Genomic DNA, 27,027 nt, shown 5'->3' with positions numbered 1-27,027 from the left:
TTAATTGTTAGTTAAAAGATATTAAGAAGATTAGACGTTTACAATATAATATTATTAATAAATTATATATAAATATTTATTAGAAACATAAAAAATATTAAATTGTAAAAAGAAATTCATTTCATTCATTCTGAATGTTTGTATGTAGAATATATGAAGTAGAAAATTAAAATGATTATAGTAAAACCTCTATAAATTAATAAAATTGGGACCATGAATTTTTTTTAATTTGATAAAGCTTTTAATTTATCGATAAATTAATAATTATTAATTAATGAAGAGATTTTTGTCATTTTCATTATTTTAAAAATTTTATATTACAAAATAAGAGACTTTTGTTATGATTCACATTTTTATAGAATTTTCTTAATTTATAATCTTGATTATCGTAATATGATTGATGTTAATAGTTTGTTTAATTATCCAGATGAAAATGATAAATGGTAGAAGTTTAGAGTTTAAAACAAAAAGGTTGTTACTATCTTTAATGCTAATGATAGAGTCAAAAAATATATTGCGGTGCCTTTAGAACCAATTACATGTATAAAACAATTATCGCATCTAATACTATCTTCCATTTTTGGATGACCCTCACACGTATGCAATCTTTGTACGTGTGACACACTCCTTGCAATGATGTCATGTAAACCACCAAACCTTTACCTCCATACAACACCAAAAAAGTTAATATAAGAAAAAAAATTAGAGATGAACTCTAACTATAATGCAAATTCAAGAATATACAAACAATAATATAGTTGTATTTCACTAAATTTATATAAATATATATATATATTTAGTTTATATTATTATTAATATATAATATTGTTGAGACTATATTTTTACATAAAATTTCTAAAATATTAATATTTTATTATTTTATCGAATTGTATTATTTTTTATACTGATTTAATTTAAGACTGAAAAATTTATTAATTTATAATAAATATTAATTAATAATAAATATTAATTTAAAAAATATTAATCTATAGATGTTCCACATGGAAACGAGGCTTATATACAATAATTTTAGGATGTTGAGGCCGGTTGTCTAGACGCCTACACCGTTTTTTAAAACACTGCCCACGAGAAAAGTCTAGAACATATCAGCAATTTCAGCTATTGTGTTACAAAATCCGAAATATAATAACTTATTTTTTATTTAAAATCAGAAAAATAAAAATAATAATTATGACAGCAATCACTTTCAAAAGGCTTAGCTCAAAATGAATCCCAAATATATGATCCTAATGTCAATCACAAGTAACCTTAAGTTCGGCCCAAATACCTGATGGTCCATATCCCTACTGTTAATTAAATAACTAAATAAATATGTTTTGAGTAAAAAAAAAAATTGTGAGTCAAAAAAGGAACAGTAATTTAAGGTTATTTACGTCAAAGAAAAAGAGAATCTAAAATAAACGATTAAGATTATTAGATTTTTTTTTATGTTCTGCCTGGCGGCGTTTTAAAACATGAGATTTGATTTATTTTTAACTTTATCCTATAATAAAAACTAAAAAGCTCACTCTCGTATCTAATCGAATTTAACTAAAACAAGCTAAAAACAAATTTACACACAAACTGAGAGGGCAAAACAAAAAAGGGAGAAGATCAAAGTAGAAAGGGGAAGAAAACTAAGCTTAAGTAAGACAAAAATCTCGAAGATCCATGGCGGAGGATTCTGTATCTGTCTCGATGGATCGCACCTTGTTGTGTAAGAAGAACAAGGGGGTCCGAACCGAACCGAAACGGTGCAAGGAAGCAAGCAAAGCAAAAAAAAAGGCAAGAAGATCTTTTTAGGTGTGTGAGAGAGAGAGAGGGGGACACGTGTCGGGAAAGGAGAGGTAGAGAGGTCACTCTCCGTTCCCGGTTCTTTCTGTCTCGTGCGGTGCGTTGTTTGTTGGTTTTGGTTGGTTGCCATGTCAGAGTCCGTTCCCCTATGAGCCCGGCGAATCCGAATCATATGCCTTTCTTTTCGCCATGTCTCTCTCTCTCTCTATCTAACCCCAAACCCCATCTCCAAAGACTTGACCTCTCTCTCTCTCTCTCTCTCTAATTTATTTATCGTTTCGCGTGTCGCCCTCTTCTTCTTCTCTCTCTCTCTCTTTCTCATCATCTCTCTCTTTCGTACCTCTCTCTCTCTCTCTCTTGTTCGAGGCCGTGCCCTAGAAGCCCCCCTTTCCCTTTCTCCAGGACTTCAATCCCTAATCGCCGGATTTCGCTCGTTCCTTAGATCATCGGAGGACTCTTTTTTTACTTTTCTCTATTCCGATTTCAGATTCCCAGATTTGTAAGTTGTTTCCTCTCCTTTCTGGGTAAATCTCTTCTTTTTTGTTTTTGTTTGTGATTTGGATGTTTGGTTTAGGGGTTTTGTCAGGTTAATGCTGGTTTGATTAATTACTGATTTAGTGTGATTTTGTTTTTTTTTTTTTTTAATTGTCTTTGTTTCTAGGTGAATTGTCCTGGTTTTTACTGCCAATGTGTCTTGTTTTTTTTTTTTGCTACTTTAATTTCTTTCAAATGGTTTGTGTTTGAATTCATGTTTCGAAAGCCTGTGTTTACTTGACTATGTTCTGGCTAAGTTAGATAGAATTCCACACTAGTGTGGATCATCATTGATCTATGTTTAAAAAACTAGTGAATTTTGCCCTAGACATAAGCTCTAGGGCTGTATAAGACACCGTATTTTGCACTAGAGGAATGTAATATAGTATGATCGTAATTTAAGTATTATTCTCCAAGTAGTGAAGGAACAAATCGTTATTAGATTAGATTACTTACTAGGTTTGTGTATCATCTTTAATTAAGACTGTTGATTACGGATGGTGATACTTCTCTAATGTTGTAGATTTACTTACCGGATATCATTTAGTTTCTTAGCTTCTATATCTTATATTATGATTGAATGAAGCTGTTTGATTTCATATCTATGTGAAAGTGAATTAAATTGTGGTTACAGGTCGGTACACTATGCTTTTTTTCCGTTGTGCATTACATTTTTAGATCAGAAAAAGGCTCAGTTCCACATCTTCAATTTATGGTTCATATGACTATCGAGTTGCACGCCATTGCTGTCTGTTTGATGATGCTGCATATTTGATTTGAGTGGACTTCATTTTGTCTTGTCACGTTATTGTTCAGTGTTTCTGAGCATTTTCCTTACTCGTTGTTGTTTTGTTGTTTCAGTGTCTCTTGATCTTAGATTATGGTTTGCCTAACTCGTTGTTCTTTTGTAATGTGAGTGTGGCAACAGATTTACACATGACGGTGTATCCGGTTCTCTATCAAGCATATGGTATGAAAAGAGAAATAGAAGATGAAAGATTCAGGCAGTGAAATGATTAATAGAGATTGGGTTATGAAGCAGAAACGAAGAAAGCTTCCGTCTATACTGGATTTATTAGACCAAAAAGTGGAAAGTTCAGTGGCTTTCGAGTCTCCGGAATACAATTCTTCCGCTAAACCAACTAAGCATCGGCTTAGGACTGATTCAACTCCTGAAAGGAACTCCTCTAAGAGGAAAGGAAATGATGGGGTAACTTCATTTTATCTTTCTGTTTTTTTTTTTTTTAAGTTGTTCACCTCATTTATATATGGTTTTGTTCTTTTATTAAATTTTTTTTTCTTTTACAGAATTATTTTGAATGTGTGATCTGTGATCTTGGTGGTGATTTACTGTGTTGTGATAGTTGTCCTAGGACTTATCATACCGAATGCCTCACTCCACCTCTTAAGGTAAACGATCTTTTTTATTCCATGTGTCCTTCGTAGTTGTGGATTCGCATTACTCAAATTTGGGAAACTTATCTTACTCCTTATCTTGTATCCTCTAGCGGATTCCAAATGGCAAGTGGATCTGCCCTAAATGTTCCCCTAACACTGAAGCACTCAAGCCTGTCAATCGTTTAGATGCGATTGCTAAGCGAGCAAGAACGAAAACCACGAAAAGAAATTCTCAAGCCGGACCAAAGTGCGAGAGAGCTTCTCAGATTTATTGCAGTTCTATAATCTCTGGAGAACAATCTTCAGAGAAAGGGAAATCTGTATCGGCTGAAGAGAGCAAATCCATAGGAAAGGAAGTTTATTCGTCCCCAATGGATGGTTGTTCAACTGCTGAGCTTGGTCATGCATCTGCGGATGACCGACCTAATTCACCTTCTCACGGAGAAGGTGATATGGGAAAACCTGCAGATCTCTCTGAATCTAAACTATCAGATACAGAGAGAAATCATGAAGCACCCGTGGAGAAGTTGGAACATGCTTTCAGCGAGATTGTGGAAAACAAGACAATTGCTGAAGTGGAGACTGGAAAAGGTAAAAGGAAAAAACGAAAGCGTGAATTAAATGATGGGGAAAGTGTTGAGAGGTTAAAGACTGATAAGAAACGCTCGAAGAAAAGTTTTTCCAAAGTGGGTTCTTCTCAGAGTACCAAATCACCGGAGTCTTCGAAAAAAAAGAAAAAGAAAAATCGCGTGACTTTAAGATCCTTGTCCAAATCTCAGTCCAAGACGGAAATACCAGAAAAAGTGAAGGTATGTTTTCATAATCATTATAGATTTTAGATTTTGTAGACATTTGACTATGCTTATAATAGGGGAATGTAGTGTAAGAAACCTTGTTGCATCACGTTTTTTTTCGTAAGTGGGTCGTAGCACTAAATATATAATAATAATAAATGATTACAGAGATCAGAGATTTGGTAGAGTTACAAGATTCAGAATCGTTTCAAGCTAGTTTTTCTGTCACTCTGTATTTAATGTTGAGTATCTTCTGCATTAATATAAAGATACTTGGTCAATTTGCACGTAGTTTTTCCTGTTCTGCCCTGAAGATTGTGGCTCTCGTGAATTGTGATTTTAAGTTCTTACATAACCAGTGTGACATTTTGTTCTGTTTAACAACAACTGGTTATTCTCCGCAAACTCAAAATTGTTTACATTTAGTAGAGTGGTTTCTCACAACTAGTTACGATACATGTGACTATACCTCTGTTTTGGCAGATGATATGTGGGTATCTCTTTTTAACTGCAGGAGCTTGGAATGTTTTTTCATTAGAGTTGAAATTTCTTACAAACCATGTTTGATGGTCCTATTGATTTCATTATATATTCATTGCTGTTCTTGTATGATCTTTCATTTAGTATATGTTCTTATCCACTTATCCTTACTAATGCAGAAGCTTTCCAAGGAGGAACGTCGTGCAATACGTCGCACAAAGAAATCTTCTAGTTATTTGGATGATAAAACCTCTCCTCCTGCTGGAAACCTCCAGGTATCTATCCTTGTTTCACTGCCATCAGAAATATTTCTTGTTCCTTCAGAATTGTCTATTATAATGCGCCTTCTTCATTTCTGGTGACTCATGTGTTGCTCATGCTTGTTAATATATGTTTTCATTCTTTTCTTTGTGGTTTCCTGACAGGTTGATCGCATTTTAGGATGCCGAATCCAAGGTCTGACTAAGACCTCACTGTGTAGTGGTATTTCAGATGACTTGTGTTTTGATAATTTACAAGCTAATGACCAGCGGGATAGCTCTGTACACAATACAAATGCTGAATTATTAGTTGCCGAGGACAGAACAGAATCTTCTTCTGAGACAGGTAAAAGTTCCAGGGATTCACATCTGAAGGAGAAAGATATGGACGAATCTGCTTTAGGTACAGAGGGTATGGATGAGGGGAAAGAAGAGATGCTTTCAGAAGACAATTCTGATGCCACAATTAGTAGACATGTGGATAATGAAGATACAAAAGTTAGTGGAACACCTGTATCTGTTGAGAGAGAATTACTTGAAGAAGCACATCAGGAAACAGGGGAAAAATGCACTGTGGCTGGGGAAGAAGTTGAGGAGCCTGTAGCTGCTCAAACTTTAGATCTTATTGGCGAGACTGTGTCATATGAGTTTCTTGTTAAATGGGTGGGAAAATCTAATATTCATAATACTTGGATTTCCGAGGCGGAGCTAAAAGGTCTTGCTAAAAGAAAACTAGAGAACTACAAATCAAAGTACGGAACAACTGTAATAAATATCTGTGAAGATAAATGGAAACAGCCTCAGCGAATAGTTGCTCTTCGGGTTTCCGAAGACGGTAACCAAGAAGCTTACGTGAAGTGGACTGGCTTAGCTTATGATGAATGCACGTGGGAGAGCGTGGAGGAGCCTATTCTTAAAAGTTCATCCCATTTGATAAATCTATTTCATCAGTATGAGCAGAAAACATTGGAAAGGAATAGTAAGGGTAATCCCACAAGGGAAAGGGGTGAAGGTCAGCAAAGTGAAATTGTTACCCTCACAGAACAACCTCAAGAGCTCAGAGGGGGTGCTTTATTTCCTCATCAGCTTGAGGCCTTGAATTGGCTGCGTAGATGCTGGCATAAATCGAAAAATGTAATACTTGCTGATGAGATGGGGCTTGGAAAAACAGTGTCTGCTAGTGCATTTCTCTCCTCTCTTTATTTTGAATTTGGAGTTGCAAGACCTTGTTTAGTCTTGGTTCCACTTTCAACAATGCCAAACTGGCTATCCGAGTTTTCTCTTTGGGCTCCACTCCTTAATGTTGTCGAGTATCATGGAAGCGCAAAAGGACGAGCCATCATTCGAGACTTTGAGTGGCATGCTAAGAATCTTACTGGGACGACCAAGAAGCCGACATCCTACAAGTTCAATGTCCTTTTAACTACTTATGAAATGGTTCTGGCTGACTCATCTCATCTACGTGGAGTTCCATGGGAAGTTCTTGTGGTTGATGAAGGGCATCGTCTAAAGAATTCGGAAAGTAAGCTGTTTAGCTTGCTCAACACATTCTCTTTTCAACACCGTGTGCTTTTGACTGGCACCCCTCTTCAGAATAACATTGGTGAGATGTATAATCTGCTCAACTTCTTGCAACCATATTCATTCCCTTCTTTGTCTTCTTTTGAGGAGAGGTTCCATGATTTGACAAGTGCTGAGAAAGTAGAGGAACTGAAGAAACTTGTTGCTCCTCATATGCTTCGTCGTCTTAAAAAAGATGCCATGCAGAATATTCCTCCAAAGACTGAGAGGATGGTCCCTGTCGAGTTGACTTCAATCCAGGCGGAATATTATCGTGCAATGCTAACTAAGAACTATCAGATACTACGAAATATCGGGAAAGGGGTAGCGCAACAATCAATGCTTAACATAGTGATGCAGTTGAGAAAGGTGTGTAATCACCCATATCTCATACCAGGTACGGAGCCGGAGTCTGGGTCATTGGAGTTTCTTCATGATATGAGAATAAAAGCGTCAGCCAAGTTGACTCTGTTGCACTCCATGCTTAAGGTGCTACAGAAGGAAGGCCATAGAGTTCTGATATTTTCACAGATGACAAAGCTTCTAGACATTCTGGAGGACTACCTGAATATAGAATTTGGGCCTAAGACATTTGAAAGGGTGGATGGTTCTGTTGCTGTAGCTGATCGTCAGGCAGCTATAGCACGTTTCAACCAAGACAAAAATCGGTTTGTTTTTCTGTTATCAACACGTGCCTGTGGTCTTGGTATCAATCTGGCAACGGCTGATACTGTTATTATCTATGACTCTGATTTCAACCCTCACGCTGATATCCAAGCTATGAATAGAGCTCATCGAATCGGACAATCCAAACGACTTTTGGTGTACAGACTTGTCGTCCGGGCCAGTGTTGAAGAGCGCATTTTGCAGCTGGCGAAGAAGAAGTTGATGCTCGATCAGCTTTTTGTAAACAAGTCTGGATCCCAGAAGGAATTTGAAGATATTCTACGCTGGGGGACTGAACAACTTTTCAACGACTCTGCTGGTGAGAATAAGAAAGATACATCTGAAAGTAATGGGAACTTAGATGTAATCATGGATTTAGAAAGTAAAAGTAGGAAAAAAGGTGGTGGCCTCGGAGATGTTTATCAAGACAAATGTACAGAAGGAAATGGGAAGATTGTTTGGGATGAGATTGCAATTATGAAATTGCTTGACCGGTCAAATATTCAAACGGTCTCCACGGATGCTGCTGATACTGAGTTGGAAAATGATATGCTCGGCTCCGTAAAGGTGAGGTATCATATTCATATGTTATTCTTGCTAAATGACATGTTAATCAATTTTACATTCATACAAAATAAAAAAGACATGTTAATATGCACCTTTTCTAGTCATTACTGATATGCACTATTAGGTTTCCAGATGCGAGTTTTTCTTTTAGCTATATAAAGAGGAACAGTAAGATAGGCTCTCTATATTGACTTACTCTTGTATTACCTGAAGGCTGTTCTAGGTTGCTTTAAACTACAAAGTAGAATTGCCTCCTCTTAATGCCTTATATATTTCGTCTCTAGCAGCCTGTGGAATGGAACGAGGAAATAGCGGAAGAACAAGTTGAAGCTGAATCACCTGCTCTGGTGACTGATGATGCTGATGAACAGAGTTCAGAGAGGAAAGATGATGATGTAGTAAATTGTACTGAGGAAAATGAATGGGACAGGCTTCTGCGTATGAGGTTGGAGTTTCCTCTTGCTCCAAATTAGGCGGCTTAGCTCTGTTATTTGCTTCGGTCCAAATGATGTTTTTACTACATATTAACTTGTTAGCTGATTTTTATACGGAAAACTGTATTTGTAGATGGGAGAAATATCAGAGCGAGGAAGAAGCAGCGCTTGGTAGAGGGAAGCGTTTAAGAAAGGCTGTTTCATACAGGGAAGCATATGCCCCACATACCAGTGGACCTGTAACTGAGGTAACCGTTGTACTCTACTCCTAAAACATCTTTTGGTGGCTATGAGTACCCTTGTCGTGACAATTACCAGTATACCTAATTTATAACTATCGCAGAGTGGCGGTGAAGATGAGAAAGAACCAGAACCAGAACTTAAGAAGGAATATACACCTGCAGGGCGAGCCTTAAAAGAAAAGTTGTAAGTTTTTGTTCTAAGTCCATTCACTGTTCGATATTTTCTAGGTTGATAATAGTGAAGTTGGAAAAAATTTGTACCTTTTGCATATATTTAGATACATTCACGTCTTCTTCCCAGATAAATTATACTTACAAATAATGATTTTTCCTGATGAGAAGACAAAAGAACATTCTTTAGCAAAATCGTTGTGTGTCAATTTGGTTAAGAAGAAATCGGATTTGTCATATTAATTTGTGGGTGAAGTAAAACATGTAGCTCCTTATCATGCTTATTTCAAGATCTTGAATAGCAGTATCTTTGTTTTCTGCAAAACAGTACCAAGCTGCGAGAAAGGCAAAAGAACCTTCTTGCAAAAAGGAATTCTGTTGAAGATTCTTTTCCCAATGGCAATGAGGATCAGGTAACTGAAGCAGCTAATCAGGACGAAGAAAGCCCGACATCAATGGACTTGGAAGATAGCAAAGCCAGCCAGCAATGTGATGCACAGAAAAGAAAAGCCAGTTCTTCAGATCCTAGACCAGAACTTCCAATCCAGCATCATCATGGCGCAGAATGTCTGCCACCTTTACCCCCAAACAACCTGCCAGTTCTTGGACTGTGTGCTCCTAATTTTACTCATTCTGAATCCTCCCGGAGAAATATCAGGACCCCATATTCAGGTAGTAGACAGAACAGAACCATAACAGGACCCCATTTTCCTTTCAATCTACCCCAAACATCAAACATGGTTGAGAGGGAAGCAAATGATCAGGAACCTTCTATGAGTAGACTAAAACCACAGAACGTAAAGGAAGAACCTCATCAGCAGCCTCCTAGTAATATGGATGGTTGGCTTCCACATCGTCAGGTATTCCCCTCCCTCCTATACATATATAAATCATAAACATATTCTATACTTATATGTGGGTTATAACTTGTGAACATTGCAGTTTTCTCCATCAGGGGATTTTGAGCGTCCCCGAAGTTCTGGTGCTGCTTTGACTGATTTCCAGGAGAAGTTTCCGCTACTTAACCTTCCTTTTGATGATAAGCTGCTTCCTCGATTTCCATTTCAGCCGAGAACCATGGGAGCATCGCATCAAGACATCATGACCAGTCTTTCAATGAGGAAAAGATTTGAAGCTACCGGTCATTCTATGCAAGACCTATTTGGCGTACCATCAATGCCATTTCTACCCAATATGAAAATCCCTTCTATGGATCCACCTGTCTTTAACCAACAAGAGAAGGAATTACCGCCTTTGGGTTTGGATCAGTTTCCATCAGCTCTTCAATCTATTCCGGAGAACCATCGCAAGGTGCTGGAGAATATAATGCTAAGAACTGGTTCTGGAATTGGACACTTACAGAAAAAGAAGACAAGAGTAGATGCGTGGTCTGAGGATGAACTAGATTCTCTCTGGATTGGGATTCGCAGACATGGGTATGGAAACTGGGAGACAATTCTTAGAGATCCAAGGCTAAAGTTTTCGAAGTTTAAAACACCAGAGTACTTGGCAGCAAGGTGGGAAGAAGAGCAACGTAAATTCTTGGATAGTCTTTCATCTCTGCCATCTAAATCAAGCAGAACTGATAAGTCCACCAAATCTTCCTTGTTTCCTGGTCTTCCCCAAGGAATAATGAATCGGGCTTTGCATGGAACTAGATATGCCACTCCTCCAAGGTTCCAATCCCACCTCACAGATATAAAACTCGGATTCAGTGATCTAGCATCTCCCCTTCCGTTATTTGAACCATCTGATCACCTGGGATTTCGAGGTGAGCCTTTTCCTCACATTGCAAATCTGTGCACTGACAATCTTCCTGGTGATCCTTCTGCTGGGACATCTGAACGACCAGGGACATCGACAAATATTCCCAATGAGAAGCCTTTTCCACTCAACTCTCTTGGAATGGGCAACTTAGGTTCATTGGGTTTGGACAGTTTAAGTTCCTTAAACAGCCAGAGAGCTGATGAAAAACGGGATGCTATTAAGCGTGGGAAACTACCCTTGTTTCTAGATATGCCGTTACCTCCAATGTTTGATTCAAGCAACAACGTGTTCTTGGGAAGATCAGCCAATCAATCTTTCCTTAATCCGAATCGAGGGTTGAATCTCTCCAATCCTATGGGGAAAGACATATTGGGAATGAGCTCTTCAGAGAACAAGCTACCTCATTGGTTACGGGATGTTGTGACTGTTCCTACAGTGAAGTCACCTGAACCACCCACTCTACCTCCAACTGTGTCAGCTATAGCGCAATCAGTCCGCGTTTTATATGGTGAAGATTCAACCACCATTCCACCGTTTGTGATCCCAGAGCCGCCGCCTCCTGCTCCTAGAGATCCAAGACACAGTCTGCGTAAGAAAAGGAAACGTAAATTGCATCCATTGAGTCAAAAGACTACAGACATTGGTAGAAGCAGCCACAATGCTGTAGAAAGCAGCTCTCAAGGCAATCCACTAACATCATCTACTCCTCCCTTGCCTCCACCTTCTCTATTGGGTGAAACTTCAGGCTCTTCCCAACCCAATTTACCTCCTCACAACCTAAGCAGCACAGAACCACAGTCCTCTGAGTCAATCAGATTACCACCACCTGAAGAAGATACTTTCATAGCAGCAACGCCATCTGAAGCACCAGGACCTAGTCTAGAGGGAATCACTGGTACGACGAAGTCAATCTCGCTAGAGAGCAAAAGCTCTGAACTTAAATCTACCAACCAATGTGGAGACTTAGATCCAGAAACTGATGAGAAAATGGAGTCTGATCGAACCCCGCTTCATTCAGATAAACCTTTAGATGAGAAACAAGAATCTGAAAATGCATTGAACAAGCAGTGTGAGCCCATAGAGGCTGAAAGTCAAAACACCAATGCAGAGGAAGAAGAAGAATCCATGAAGATGGTTTCTGATAATTCTCCTGGTGAAGAATGAAACCTTCGATCAGATTGCAATGAAATTACCAGTGTTGCTTTTTTTTTTTTAGGTCTTTGTAATCGAAACTTCACTGCTATTAAGTATTAAGTTTTGTAGGTATGACGCAAATCAGTGAAGAAGCAGTATATGTATTTGAGACTACATTTTTATCTTTGGTTAAATTCTATTTGATTGTAAAGCTTGTGTAAGAGAATTTAGTGATCTAACTGGTTGTTTGGATTGTGTAAACCAGACACTTTAGATTGTAATGCTTAGTGGAAGAGATCTTTAATTCTTGCTGTTGGAATTTCAATTCCGGTTTAGCAGATTTTTCTTAACCAGATTATGTTTGTTCTATTTCTAGCCTCTTTGACTGGTATGTTTTAGACTTCAGCTTTATACTTGTACAACTGGTTTGAATCTTAACCAAGTGGAGTGTATATCAGTTTGAAAAGACTCTGGATAGTATAGAAGGTTCCTTTTTCACCTGACATTTAAATATGCTTTAGTGACAACAAATCCCACAATTTGATTGTAGTTGGAGACATTATTAATGGTGATGTTTGGTCAAAAAATAACCAACTCAAGAAACTGACTCATTAACACTAAAACCAACTCTCTCGTTAGCTCAACTAAACTTTGATCTTTGTTCAACTAAACATCATTTGTCTTCTGAGGAACTTACTAAATTAACCCTGACAATGTTCAACGACTTCTTGACTTTTGTGTTAACCTAGTTTGCGTTTAATTTAATCTAATGCATAAACAAGTAAACAACACAGGTGAGAAACAAAATTAACAGACACACTAATGCATGTATATTTAATTAAATATGTGAGTTTGGAATAATGCGCGGGATTGGCTTTTAAGACATTAGGCATCGACAGGGCCGGCCCAGTGAAATTTGTGGCCCAATACAAAACAATTACTTTTTAATGGATTTTATAGATAAAAAAATAAAATTGAAACTAAATCTTAAAATTTCGGAAAATGAGACCTATTTTTGTAATAAAAAAGTAGATAAATTTAAAACTTGAGGCCAAATCTATAACTTTCATAAAATTGATGCCTATTTTTGCAGTAAAAATATTTTTTGAGATCTATTTTTGTTACTAAAAATCTCAGAAAATATGGAGGCCCAACACCTATGTATCATAAGAATGGGTGAAAGGCCGGGCCTGGGCATCGACACCACCTTTTAGGCTTTTTTTTTTCTGGTTATGGATGCGATATACCTAATACCTAATTTCTTTGACATGATTATACTTAAAACATTATTTGCATTCTGACTTACGAAAATGTAACACTATTATTGTATGTTTATGTAATTAAACTCGTTTTTTAGTTATAAAAGATGCACACGAGAGATTATAAAGGCAATTTGAAGTGAATATTATTACGTTTGGTTGGTAGGTGGTGGGTCATGTACCAAACAATGCTTTTGAATGCGTGTTTTATAATTTATGGCCTTAGAAAATTTATTTTGTTGATTGATAACTTTTTATCATTCCATGAACATGTATTGCAACTACGTGAGAATTGTTTTCAGAAAAAGAGGAAAAGTGTAGAAAACGAAAAGATAACAATGATGTATAAAAAGATTACATAACTGATGTCTTTGTTATTAATAAAATACTTTGTTGGTGTCTTTTTTTGTTGATATACTAGTTTTATTTTGTTTTGTACTATACAATTTGCGATTACTTCCCTTGGGAAGATATATGTACTATACAAATTAGGTTTTAAGGAATCATAAATTGTTTTTAAGGTTACTTAAACTATACGTATTAAACTTTTTTTTTTTTGAACAAAAAATTATAGGATGAATTAGGTGAGTGACCAAAATAAAATAAAATATAGAAGAATATAGCAGTATAATTTAAAAAATTAGGAAAATAGGATTAAGGTAGAATAAAATTACCAATTTAGTGTTTGTGGTAGGGGAGGGCATTGGAAGCTGTTGATCGGAGGTGGTGGCTGGTGACCGGAGACCGACGGCCGCCGGAGTTCGCCAGAAAATGTTGCCGGAAAAGGTAGTTGGAGGTCACCGGAAAAGGTGGTTGGAGATTGCCGGAAAAGGTGGCCAGAGATCGCCAGAAAAAGTGGCCGGAGGTCGAGTTCATCGGAGGTTGGAGGTGGCCGGAGTTCGCCGAAAGTTAGAGGTCGCCGGTGGCCAGAGTTCGTTGGAGGTCAGAGGTCATCGGAGGTGACGATCGGTAGTCGGCGGTGGTGGTGGCTAAAGGAAAATTAAATCTTAGAAGATTGTATATTGAGAATCCAAGTGGTGATGATAATAAAGAGGTGGAGGTGGTGGTGGTAGCAAAGAGGTAAGGTGGTGGGGTGGTGACATAGAAGTAAAGGTGAAAATGCTATAGAAGATTAAAATAGTATATATTATAGAATATATAGGGTATATTAACTTTTAATGGTTAGAGTAGTTATTTCTTGAATTAATAGTCATACAATACAATTCCCCAAAATTATACGTATTAAACAAAAACAAAAAAAAAATACGTTTAGGTCAAAGCTTACCTCTTGACCATTTTTAAAGTTTTATAAGTGGAAGGTTCTATTGTTATCTTTGTCTTTATTTTTCTTGTTATTTTATTTGTTTGTAGAAAGCAAATGATGTAGACAGAGAGAAAGTATATTTGGTGTATTAGCTTTTGATCAGTGGAGTGGAAGTCACCATTCCAACAAAAGATAAAGTAAAATAATACTATTTCAAAGTTACATGCTTTTCAGTATTTCAGAAACTTTGGTTAAAAATTCAATATTTAGATCATAGCAAAAGGAAAAACAAAGAAGAGAATAGATAAACATCATTAGAAATTTGATTTTGGATATATAATGGATAACAAAAAAAGATAGCTATATTTTTTCTACCTATAATATGCATATCAACCAAATGATACATTGTTTTTTTAATTAGATTATAATTTTGATTTGAAATCGGTTCACTCAAATTCATGTTTTGAAAATATTCATATAATTTTCTATAAATTAATAATGTTGGGATCATGATAGTTTGTAAATTTCTAGTGATATTAATATTTTATAAATTAATTTTTATAATTTTAGAGTATATATTAGAAGTATTAGTTATAGAGGTACTTTTTGGTTATTAAAATTCTTAAAACATATGATTTAAGACAATTTTACAAAATTATGATTAGTCTTTTGGATGTTATAAAATTTACAGTTTTGAAATTCAAATTTTAATATATAGAAGAAAAACAACAAGTGCAATAGATAAATTCACTTATATGCATGATATAGATAAATTAAAATTTATGACTAGTGACCACAACTCTTATATTTTAACCATCAATAAAACTATTAAAATGGGAATAAATAAACTGAAAAATTAAAGAAAAATTTGGTTATTTTTATGACATGTTATAGAGATGATATCGATTTAGGCACGAAAAAGTTATTATTTTATAATATTTATTAATTTATGACGTTTATCGTATTTGAATTTTTTATTTAACTAAAATATTATAATTGTTTTATAGGTAAAACATTATAAAACAAAACTGAACGAGTAGTAACATATTTAAAGTTACATAGGATTCAATTGGTGACCAAAATTTTGGAAAAGAACGAAGAGGAATACAACATTCCTCTCTATTCCACAATCTTTTTACCATTTAAAAGTAATATTTTTTTCCTACATCCCTATACATTCTTCAAAAAAATAAGGAAAAATAGAACAAAAATGTTCCTCCCCAAAATTGATGAGGAACAAATGGAACAAAAAAAAAACAAATATTAAAATTCGTTTTGTTTTAAAATAAATAAAAATATGTTTATTAATAAAATTTTAATTTTATAATATAAAAACTTTCATATTTTCACAATGTATTAACAGAAAAAATATTTTTGATAGAAATTTTATGTTAAACTAATCTTAAGGCTCTATTTGAAAACTGTATGAATAGTAAAAAAAATTTAAATTACTCTTAAAATTTTATTGTATGTTAATATTAATTATTAAATTTTTGATATGATATATCTAAAATTTAATTGACAAATTTTATTTTAAAATCAAATGTAAAATTTATTATATATACATTAAAAGTAATATTAGTATTATCATTGAAATTTAATTTATTTAATATTCAATATATTTTAAAAACAATTTTATTGTTTGGGTACTATTTACTATTTTGTTCTGCTCTGCAGATTTTCTTTTCATTTCTCGAAAACTGCTTATTTCATTTCGCATTGTTCTTTTTATTTATTTTCTTTTTATTTTCCTAATGGTATTATTGAATGTTTGGTATGGACACAATACAATGAATTCATTCCGCATTATGAATAGGTCTCACGAGTGTGCCACTATGAGTTTGAACTACGTAGGCTACATCCATTGAATTTGAATCGTATAATAAATTGCTATTAGAAAATATTGATATAAAAAACAGAGAGAAAGAGCCATGTGCCAAAACATGATTATTCATTTTAAATTATTTTTTAGACGACAAAGTCAAACGATTACTATTTAGCATATACATGTTTTAAACGGCTATATACTATAATAAAAATAATGATCAAGACCAATCAGAACTAATATAAATGTCATTTAACATGTCTGCAAGAATATATTTTTTTTTTGTCATCTATTGTTATTGATAATACTTGGAATAATACATTATGAAATACAACTTAGTCGGTGGAAAACAGATAGATTCCCAAAGTCTAAAACCCAAACGAGGAAAGCTAGGCCGGCGAACAAATGATAAATCCCCAGAGTCAGGTAGAAATACAAAAGAGAAGAATTGAAAGCCTTTAACGAAAGAGAACGAACCCAACAACTAAGAACAGAGGCAAATAACATTAAGACCAAAGATAAATGCTGTGACTAAATAAACAAATTGATCTATTCTTCTGAAGTTCTTGCGGATGAGATGTACCAATGCTGCCCACGACAACCACATCGATCACAAAAGCGTCCTCCTAACACAATGAGAGATGATCTCTCGGAACCAAGAACCTGACTTCATAACCTGACAAGTAAAGGCTCAATTCAGAATCTCATAAAACACTTCCAGATGCGGCAGAGATGAACGGTGCGTCAAGGGAGCGCCTATATAGAAGCCATATAAAAGCAATCCGACATCCTCCAAGATTCGGAAATGCAGAGACAAGGAGTAAGACCAAACAACCTCGATGAGCTTTGAAATCAGGAACAAAAACAAAACTCATCTACGGAAGTTATCATCACCAGTACCTTCCACCTAAGAGCAAAAAGATCTGAAGCAAAGAACCTAGCATAAACTTCACACAACTTATGACACAACAACTTTTTCCTTATTCAGTGTTGCGCCTTTGTGAGTCTCTCAAGACCATCCAGAAAGTTCCTAGAATGTATTTAGACGTCCCAAGAAATCACAACTTCGGCCCCAAGTTATCAAGACTCAAGGTGCATCACAACTTTCCCAATTTGGCCGATATTCTCATTCAATTCCCGAAGACCATAATATTATTAATTGTTGAAATTTCTTTCTTTATTTCAGCATATAGATGTTGTACTTGAGCCTCTATATAAGCCCTATCACGTTTTACTTTTCAACACACACTTTTGATTAATAAGAAATTTCAGTTTGCTTCAACACTTTGTGTTTTGAAACAAATCATTATTCTTGCGAGTTTAGGTAGTTTGTGGAATCAAACAACTTAGATTTCGTGTAGAGTCTCTGATCTTTGCGAGGAATTAGCCCTTGGATCATATTCTCTAGCCCTCGGTGTTGTGGATTCAGCATCAAATCGGTTACTCTCCATCAGATCGCTTCTGTCCAAGCTTCTAAGTCTTTGAATCCGTGAGTTTTGTCTTGGTGGATTCCGAGACTTGTATCATTGGTATCAGAGCATAAACGCTCCTATCTTACCAGGTTATTTCGTTCCTTCTTTTCTTTTTATTTTTTAAATTCAGTTTCAAAATTTCTTCCAAAAAAAAAAACCATAAAAAAAAAAAAATCTGTTTTTCGTCTGTTATTTTGCTTGAATTTTATAAAATTGAAAAAAACTCAAAAAAATTATTTCTTTCTGTTTTACCTTATATAAAGTCTTAAAAAACATAAAAAAATTTGTTGTAATTTTAAAATTCGGTTGCTATTTCTGATTTGAATTTTGTTCTAATATGTCTCAGTTTTTGCTGTTTGGCTTGCTTAGTTCAGATATCTATTGATCTCTCTCGTCTATCTTTGAATTTTGCAAGGAACTATGGGTGACGAAAATCCTATCACACTAGAGACCATCATGACTACGCTCACTACCATAAACGTCAACATGACAACCATGTCAACACGGCTCACCCAACTGGAGCAAATGAATCAGAATGCACCACCACTTGGCCAAGGAAGGAACCTGCAGCCTGAAGTTCAAGGAGGCAACTATGATCTTCATCAAGAAGAGGAACCACCAGACTTACAACCTCAACAGCACCACGTGGCCTTTGATCAATCCAATCGAAGAGCTCAAGGAGACAGAAACCGTGTTCGTGAAGATAAGAGAAACCTACCACCTGAAGTGAAGCTCACTGCACCTACCTTTGCGGGGAAAATTGATCCTTCAGCTTACTTGGAATGGGAAAAGAGGATGGAGCACCTCTTTGAGTATTTTCATTACACAGAACCAAAGAAGATAGCCCTAGCTGTTGCAAGTCTCACGGATCATGCACTAGCATGGTGGGACAGAGAAGTAGCTGAGAAGAGGAGGCTTAGATACCAGCAAATCACACGCTGGCCTGACATGAAGTTTGAGCTTCGCAAAAGGTATGTACCACCTCATTACTACCGCGATTTACTAAAACAATTTCGTGCTTTGTTTCAGGGATCTAGGAGTGTAGAAGAGTATTATGAGGAATTTGAACTCATAAGAAGCCGTCTTGAGCTTAAGGAGAGCGAGGAGTCTCTCATGTCCCAGTTTGTAGATGGCCTCCAAGATCGTATACAATGCAAAGTGGAGACACAATCCTACCACTCCCTACAAGAAGTTCTACACCTCGCTATGCAACGTGAGCAACAAATCAAAAAGAAGACAAATCCTCGGACTAAAGCCAAAGACACCTCGTGGAGCCAGCCACAACCCACAACGGTTCAAGCACCACCTCCGCAAACTATAGACAAAGGAAAATCAATTGTTGTTGATTCTCGTTTCAAATAAAATGTTCACCGTGCTGAACAAGGTAAGTCTTCTAACCCTCAAAGATCACATGAAATAATTTGTTATAAATGCCAAGGCAGGGGACATGTGGCAAAAGAGTGCCCCAACAAGCGAGTCATGGTGATCACCACCGATGGTTATGACTCACAAGATGAAGTGGACCCAATGCAAGCCGATGCAACCACCATCTATGCCGATGAAGGCGAGCTGCTAGTCATACAAAGAGTACTCTCAGCCCAACATACAACGAATGAGCCCGAACAAAGAGAAAAATTGTTTCATTCTCGTTGCACCATCAAATATAAGGTATGTCACTTAATTGTGGATAGTGGTTCTTGCACTAATATTGCTAGTGTTACTCTTATTGAGAAGCTAGGACTCAACACCACTAATCACCGAGGNTCTTACAGAGAAGCTAGGACTCAACGCCACTAATCACCCGAGACCGTATAAGCTCAAATGGCTTAATGACAAAGAGGAGATAAAAGTGTCAAGACAAGTCGAAGTGCCATTCTCTATCGGAAAATACCAAGATCAAGTCTTGTGTGATGTTGCACCCATGCAAGCTGGGCATGTTCTACTTGGTATACCTTGGCAATATGATCGTGAGGTCCAACATAACGGGCGTACCAATCACTATTCGTTTTGCCTCAACAACCGCCAATTTACTCTTGCTCCATTAGACCAAAAAGAAGTTTGTGCAATGCAAGAAAAATCAAAGGTATGTGTTAATACACGGTTTAGTTGCTATGTCGATAAGTCCTATTTTCCTCCAATCACGGATATGACGCACTTTTCTTTGCCAAAAGACCCACTTTCAGATTTTGGATCTAAAAAGGAGCAAATTTTAACACCCATGGTGTATCTATAGTGGTGAACCACACGTCTACACTAGAGCTGAATGCTGCAAAAGGAGTCTACCACTCAATGCTGCTCCAAGATGAACCACCTGATGCACCAACCCGCCATCAAACAAAGCAATACCAAGGTAAGACTTTAGAGTCCCAAAACCGCATGAAAGCTAACTTGCTTTCTCTTGGTGCAAATAAAATAGTTTTGAGGTCGAAACTCATTCAAGGGGGAGGGGATGATGTAAGAACGGGAGATGAATTACCGGCTGTAGCAGTGGCTGAAGTACTACGTGACAGACTTCTTGATGTACAACTTGACGAACTTCCCGATAGACTGCCTGAAGTACTTTTTGGAGAGAACCAGTTTGTACTAGTTAAGGAGAACTATGATATCCTTCCGATATGTGCAAGAATCAGAAACCAACATACTTTGGAGCTGACCACTGGAACTAGAAGTGATGCGGACCTTCAACGGGCTGAAAGATCATATCGTTGGAATGGGGCTGTTGCACTCTTTTTCCCTTATCTAGGGTTTTTCCCAATGGGTTTACCTAGAAAGGTTTTTAATGAGGCAACCTCCTTCCACATATCTTCCTACAATATTTTAAGGAGGAAGATCAAAGAAAGCCACCCTTGTTTCGAACTAGTTCAAGACATGGTTCAGGGAGCCTTTTCGAAAGTCAATTAACACTCAAAATGGATCTTTCCATAAGTGGCTCAAACCAAAGCATTCCTTGGCTTCCTGGAGAGGTTCTACATCATTTGGAGAATTCACCACACATCTTAGGACGCACCCCACCTCACTTGACAAGGCCAATCAAATTAAAGTGCAACTTTCCGTATTTGGATCTGTTTGTCTTTATGACACAACGACTTTTTCCTTATTTAGTGTTGCGCCTTTGTGAGACTCTCAAGACCAACCAGAAGCTTCCTAGAATGTATTTAGACGTCCCAAGAAACCACAACTTCGGCCCCAAGTTATCAAGACTCAAGGTGCATCACTACTTTCCCAATTTGGCCGATATTCTCATTCAATTCCCAAAGACCATAATTATTATTAATTGTTGAGATTTCTTTCTTTATTTCAGCATATAGATGTTGTACTTGAGCCTCTATATAAGCTCTATCACATTTTACTTTTCAACACACGTTTTTGATTAATAAGAAATTTCAGTTTGCTTCAACACTTTGTGTTTTGAAACAAATCATTGTTCTTGCGAGTTCTAGGTAGTTTGTGGAATCAAACAACTTAGGTTTCGTGTAGAGTCTCTGATCCTTGAGAGGAATAGTCTTTGGATCATATTCTGTAGCCCTTGGTGTTGTGGATTCATCATTAAACTGGTTACTCTCCATCAGATCGCTTCCGTCCAAGCTTCTAAGTCTTTGAGTCTGTGAGTCTTGTATTGGTGGATTCCGAAACTTGTATCATAATATGTAGATATATAATAAAAATACAATAAACAAAAAGCTTTTTCTCATAGTTTACAATAAATAATAAATCTAGATAGGAAAGACAAAACTTTATCATTTTCCCATTGCTTACTAACAAATTTGTACACCTATTGTGCAAGTTGTATCATCCAGTTCGCTGAAAGTAAAATATAATATTGATATATATTGTATCACTATTTTTTCTTGTTTTTTTTCATCCTATGTAACCGATACCTACAAGTTCGAAAACACCAGGAACTAGTGGAAGTCTATCGATAGCGGAAATCATTCTCGCATATCCCAACAGAGCCACGACACCAGCCAATGCAAGAGAACCAATAGCGTACTTGTCCTCCACTTTCTCCCAAGCTTGTTGAGCAGTCTTGACGATTTCAGTATTGTATCACTATTTTTGTATCACCAATTCACCATATATATTATGAAAAACGATTGATTACATAGAAATCACTATAATGTTTCATATTATCGATATTAATAACTTTTTCGCATACACATGCATTTTTTATGGTTTTTTTACTTCCCATTTTTTTTCTTTTTAATGAGTTTTCAATGTATTTATTGCATATTTATTTTTCGAAGTCTTTTATACTCATAATTTTTCTGTCCATTTTCATATTCATAAATAGGTAATTTTCTAGCTTTTTATACATAATAAATCAGAAAAGCGTTGTTGCCGTTGTTTTAGGGCAATAGTGTATAAGTATGAAATATATTGATAGAAAATTTACAAATCCAAGCGAAAACTCTACAGAGATGATGATTACAGATTTGACTACAAATATAAATCTGCCGATGAATTTGCAGTATCTAACGTTCTAAGAAAAATGTTTAAATTATATTCATATTTTAGATTTTTACTTTTTTTCTATCCATTGTATATATTTTAAGCATTTATACTGACTATAGATTGTTAAAAATGATGTTTGGATTTTGTGACTGCTATACAGTAGAAAATATTGATATAATCAATTAGGAAAAAATTCGTTCAAGCTGCTGTTCATACCATACAACGAAAGCATAATAAAAAAAATCTCTCAAACACTCATCAAACAAATAAATGGTATAGTCGTATAGTTTGGAATCGGATTTCTTCCCTAAAGTTTAAGAGGTTCCCCAAAACTAAAATAATAAAAAAAAAAATTACATCTTTGATCTGGCGCAAAATCATAACATTTATATAACTTGTTTTTCTCGGTACATTCTGATTTTTTTTTTAAATAATTGCATGCATTATAAACAGACAATTTTTTGTCATAATTAATATTTTTTATTAGAAAAAAAAAAACAAAAAATTTCTCCTTTATAAATACCCTCTTCGTCTCTTACTTCTCCTTCATGTAATACATGCGAAAATACATACTTGGATATACAGATCCTGTCAATAAATAAATACGATTCAGTTCTTTTTGTTGATTTGATTTTGGTCGTCGTGTACAATGACGATCGCAGCAACAAAGCCCGTAAACGTGATTTATTAACCAACAAAAAAAAAAAAAGACGAGTAGGGGCAAAATTGTCATTACAAGAAGGTGCGTGTTTTAGTTGACAAATTGCTTTCTCCCCCTTCTTCCTCTCTCTCTCTCTCTCTCTCGCTACAAAAAAAAAAAAAAAAAAAAAAATCCTTTTTGAGTTTCTTTTTTCTATTTATTTATTTATTTCTTCAAATCCTCCATTGTTTTGTACATAAAGGAAAAAAGAAAGGTCTCTGTAATTTCAAATCAACCTCATCGTCGAAGGAGAAAGAAGAAGAAGAGGAAGAAGAAGACTTCCTCTTTTCTCTTCTCCGATTTGCTCGATTTCTCCCGTCTGCGGAATCTCATTAACCAAAAAGAATTAAAAACATGGCGCCGAGTAGACGGGATTTGCAGCTTACTCTGGTCACCGGAGATTTTTCTTCTTCTTCTGATATGGAGGAAGTTCGTCTTCTCGATTCATATGATGATGGCGAAGATGTGTTGAGTAAGATCGAGGAAGGAGGTAATGATTCCGGTTTACGAAAGATTCAGGTCGGAGTTACCGGTATGACTTGTGCTGCTTGTTCTAATTCCGTCGAAGGAGCTTTGATGAGCGTTAATGGCGTCTTTAAAGCCTCCGTTGCTTTGTTACAGAACAGAGCCGATGTCGTCTTCGACCCTAATTTAGTCAAGGTTTTATTGAGATTTGAGATTTGAGATTTGAGATTTTCTCAAGCTATTTATTTCTCCATGATTTGATTTTTTTTTGTTTCTGATTTGGAGCATTTAATATTGTGTACGTTATATAGGAAGAGGATATTAAAGAAGCTATAGAGGATGCTGGATTTGAGGCTGAGATTTTGGCTGAGCCTGTTACTAGTACTGGGACAAAGAAGACAGAGGCCACTTTGGTTGGTCAGTTTACTATTGGAGGTATGACATGTGCAGCTTGTGTTAACTCTGTTGAAGGTATTCTTAGAGATCTTCCTGGTGTTAAAAGAGCAGTTGTCGCTTTAGCTACTTCTTTAGGAGAAGTTGAGTATGATCCGAATGTTATTAACAAAGATGAGATTGTTACTGCGATTGAAGATGCTGGGTTTGAAGGTGCGCTTGTGCAGAGTAATCAGCAGGATAAACTCGTTTTGAGGGTTGAGGGGATTCTGAACGAGCTTGATGCTCAGGTTTTGGAAGGTATACTTACCAGATTGAATGGGGTTAGACAGTTTCGTCTTGACAGGATATCTGGAGAGCTTGAGGTTGTGTTTGATCCTGAAGTTGTTAGTTCGAGGTCTTTGGTTGATGGGATTGAAGGAGAGGGGTATGGGAAGTTTAAGTTGCGTGTTATGAGCCCTTATGAAAGGTTGACTTCGAAAGATACTGGAGAGGCCTCGAATATGTTCAGGCGTTTTATCTCCAGTCTTGTTCTCAGTGTGAGTAACTTATCTTCCTTTCAATGCTTTATGGACACCATTTATGATACAATCATGTGTCTTGAATATGTTTTCTAATGTCATTTAATAGTAATGATGTTTTCTTATCCAGATTCCTCTCTTCTTTATCCAAGTAATCTGTCCCCACATTGCTCTTTTTGATGCGTTACTGGTATGGAGATGTGGACCATTCATGATGGGTGATTGGTTGAAATGGGCCTTGGTAAGTGTGATTCAGTTTGTTGTTGGTAAGCGCTTCTATGTTGCAGCATGGAGAGCTCTTCGAAATGGTTCAACTAACATGGATGTCCTGGTCGTTCTGGGCACGTCTGCGTCTTACTTCTACTCTGTTGGGGCTCTTTTATATGGAGCTGTCACTGGATTTTGGTCTCCCACGTACTTTGATGCAAGTGCCATGCTTATAACATTTGTCTTGCTGGGAAAATATTTGGAATCTCTTGCAAAGGGGAAAACCTCGGATGCTATGAAGAAACTAGTACAACTTACGCCAGCAACAGCGATTTTACTAATCGAAGGCAAAGGTACTTACTTGTTTTATCCTTAAATGATTATATTGAATGAAAATGCTTCCAATGAGGATCGTTTATCAATGAGATTGAGTTCTATCAAAAAATAAAGCTCAACTATACTACTTAACTTAAGTAAGTTCCATTTCTTTCTTCCATTTTATAGGAGGAAAGCTTGTAGGGGAAAGAGAGATAGATGCATTATTGATTCAACCTGGTGATACATTAAAAGTTCATCCGGGTTCAAAGATCCCAGCAGATGGTGTTGTGGTGTGGGGTTCAAGTTACGTCAACGAAAGTATGGTGACTGGTGAATCAGTTCCTGTATCAAAAGAGGTTGATTCACCAGTAATTGGGGGAACTATTAATATGCATGGGGCTCTTCACATGAAAGCTACAAAAGTGGGATCTGATGCAGTTCTGAGCCAGATTATTAGTTTGGTCGAGACAGCCCAAATGTCTAAAGCTCCTATCCAGAAATTTGCGGATTATGTAAGTATTACTATAGAAACATTCTAATAATTCTTTCATACATTGGTATTGCTACTTGCTCCTTTGTGATATAGTCATTAAGAGTGAAATAAATTTACCCTGGCTTGTCCACTTTTCAGGTTGCAAGTATTTTTGTTCCGGTAGTGATTACTTTGGCAATGTTCACCTTAATAGGATGGTGAGATCTACTATCTTAGCTTTAACTATTCTCTGACAACGAAACACATGGGATTAGTGTGTTCTCATTCTAGAATCAAATGATTTTGTAGGTCAATTGGTGGAGCTGTTGGAGCTTACCCAGACGAATGGCTGCCGAAAAACGGAACTCACTTTGTTTTCTCGCTTATGTTCTCAATATCCGTTGTAGTAATTGCTTGTCCTTGTGCACTCGGCTTGGCAACACCGACCGCGGTTATGGTGGCAACAGGAGTTGGAGCAACCAATGGTGTATTGATCAAAGGAGGTGATGCATTGGAGAAAGCTCACAAAGTGAAGTATGTAATCTTTGACAAAACAGGCACCTTAACTCAAGGGAAAGCTACCGTGACAACCGCAAAAGTCTTCTCAGAGATGGACCGTGGAGAATTCCTCACACTTGTTGCTTCTGCTGAGGTCAGATAAATCTTCTTTCGTAGCTTCTTGGATTGGTATGACATATAAACTGTTACTGAAGCTTTTCATATTGTCTCTTAATTTCCTTAGGCTAGCAGTGAACACCCATTGGCAAAAGCTATAGTTGCATATGCTCGGCATTTCCACTTCTTTGATGAACCCACTGAAGACGTTGAAACAAGTAACAAAGATTTGCAAAACTCTGGATGGTTACTCAATACCTCGAATTTCTCTGCTCTTCCCGGAAAAGGAATTCAGTGCTTAGTCAAGGAGAAGATAATTCTGGTTGGGATTTTATTCCGTAGTATATAAACAACTATTTGCTTTTGGTTCTGCTCTCGCAACTTAAAGAGAGTTTTTTTTATTTTCTTTAAATCAGGTGGGAAACCGTAAACTTATGTCAGAAAATGCCATAACCATCCCAGACCACGTTGAGAAGTTTGTTGAAGATCTTGAAGAAAATGCAAAGACAGGAGTCATTGTAGCCTACAATGGTGAATTAGTTGGTGTGCTGGGAATCGCGGATCCTCTAAAGCGAGAAGCCGCTGTGGTTGTGGAAGGTCTCCTTAGAATGGGTGTTCGACCCATAATGGTTACAGGTGATAACTGGAGAACAGCAAGAGCAGTCGCCAAAGAGGTTAGAATCCCAATTTACAATCTCTGGAATTAGGTTTGGCCATTAAGTTGTTAGGGTTCCATTCCTGTTTAGTAAATGACAGTCTTTTGGTGGCATGAGTGCAGGTTGGTATCGAAGATGTGAGAGCGGAAGTAATGCCAGCAGGAAAAGCAGAAGTTATCCGTTCGCTGCAAAAAGACGGAAGCACGGTAGCAATGGTTGGAGATGGGATCAATGACTCTCCCGCTCTAGCCGCTGCCGACGTGGGAATGGCAATTGGAGCAGGAACAGATGTAGCGATAGAAGCAGCGGACTACGTTCTGATGAGAAACAACTTAGAAGACGTTATAACAGCCATCGATCTCTCTCGAAAGACCCTAACACGAATCAGATTAAATTACGTTTTCGCCATGGCGTACAATGTAGTGTCAATCCCAGTAGCAGCAGGAGTGTTCTTCCCGGTTCTGCGGGTGCAAATGCCGCCCTGGGCAGCCGGAGCATGTATGGCACTCTCTTCGGTTAGTGTTGTTTGCTCTTCTTTGCTTCTTAGAAGATACAAGAAGCCAAGACTTACCACTATTTTGGAATTCACCAAGGAGTAAAAAAAAAA

General features: G+C 36.6%; 2 protein-coding genes across 4 annotated transcripts in view; both read left to right on the top strand.

Moving 5' to 3' along the window:
* On the top strand, positions 1,478-12,141 carry LOC104760482 (protein CHROMATIN REMODELING 4-like). 2 transcript variants are annotated; one of them, XM_010483402.2, is made up of 11 exons: positions 1,478-2,293; positions 3,246-3,538; positions 3,637-3,738; positions 3,837-4,535; positions 5,180-5,275; positions 5,426-8,053; positions 8,341-8,498; positions 8,621-8,735; positions 8,831-8,913; positions 9,229-9,760; positions 9,843-12,141. In XM_010483402.2, the coding sequence occupies exons 2-11, from the start codon at positions 3,320-3,322 to the stop codon at positions 11,829-11,831; spliced, it is 6,621 nt and encodes a 2,206-aa protein (XP_010481704.1). In that variant the 5' UTR covers positions 1,478-2,293; positions 3,246-3,319; the 3' UTR covers positions 11,832-12,141. The 2 variants fall into 2 exon arrangements, with proteins under 2 accessions (XP_010481704.1, XP_010481703.1); XM_010483401.2 differs by having other exon boundaries at positions 1,491-2,293; positions 3,257-3,538.
* Positions 22,904-27,027, top strand: part of LOC104760483 (copper-transporting ATPase RAN1-like) — a 9,422-nt gene continuing 5,298 nt past the window's right edge. The window contains exons 1-9 of one of the 2 annotated variants that reach the window (XM_010483405.2): positions 22,904-23,433; positions 23,550-24,170; positions 24,283-24,712; positions 24,864-25,189; positions 25,309-25,367; positions 25,459-25,801; positions 25,892-26,086; positions 26,181-26,438; positions 26,543-26,970. In XM_010483405.2, coding sequence (XP_010481707.1) covers positions 23,128-23,433; positions 23,550-24,170; positions 24,283-24,712; positions 24,864-25,189; positions 25,309-25,367; positions 25,459-25,801; positions 25,892-26,086; positions 26,181-26,438; positions 26,543-26,970 — 2,966 coding nt within the window. In that variant the 5' untranslated portion in view covers positions 22,904-23,127. Of the gene's footprint in view, positions 23,434-23,549; positions 24,171-24,282; positions 24,713-24,863; positions 25,190-25,308; positions 25,368-25,458; positions 25,802-25,891; positions 26,087-26,180; positions 26,439-26,542; positions 27,010-27,027 lie in introns of both variants that reach the window. The other variant, XM_010483403.2, reaches the window with a different exon arrangement.

Source organism: Camelina sativa, chromosome 18 (assembly GCF_000633955.1).
Source record: "Camelina sativa cultivar DH55 chromosome 18, Cs, whole genome shotgun sequence".
NCBI classification, from domain to species: Eukaryota; Viridiplantae; Streptophyta; class Magnoliopsida; order Brassicales; family Brassicaceae; genus Camelina; species Camelina sativa.
The sequence above is the reverse complement of the archived record's forward strand: the minus strand, read 5'-3'. Positions and strand labels throughout refer to the sequence as shown.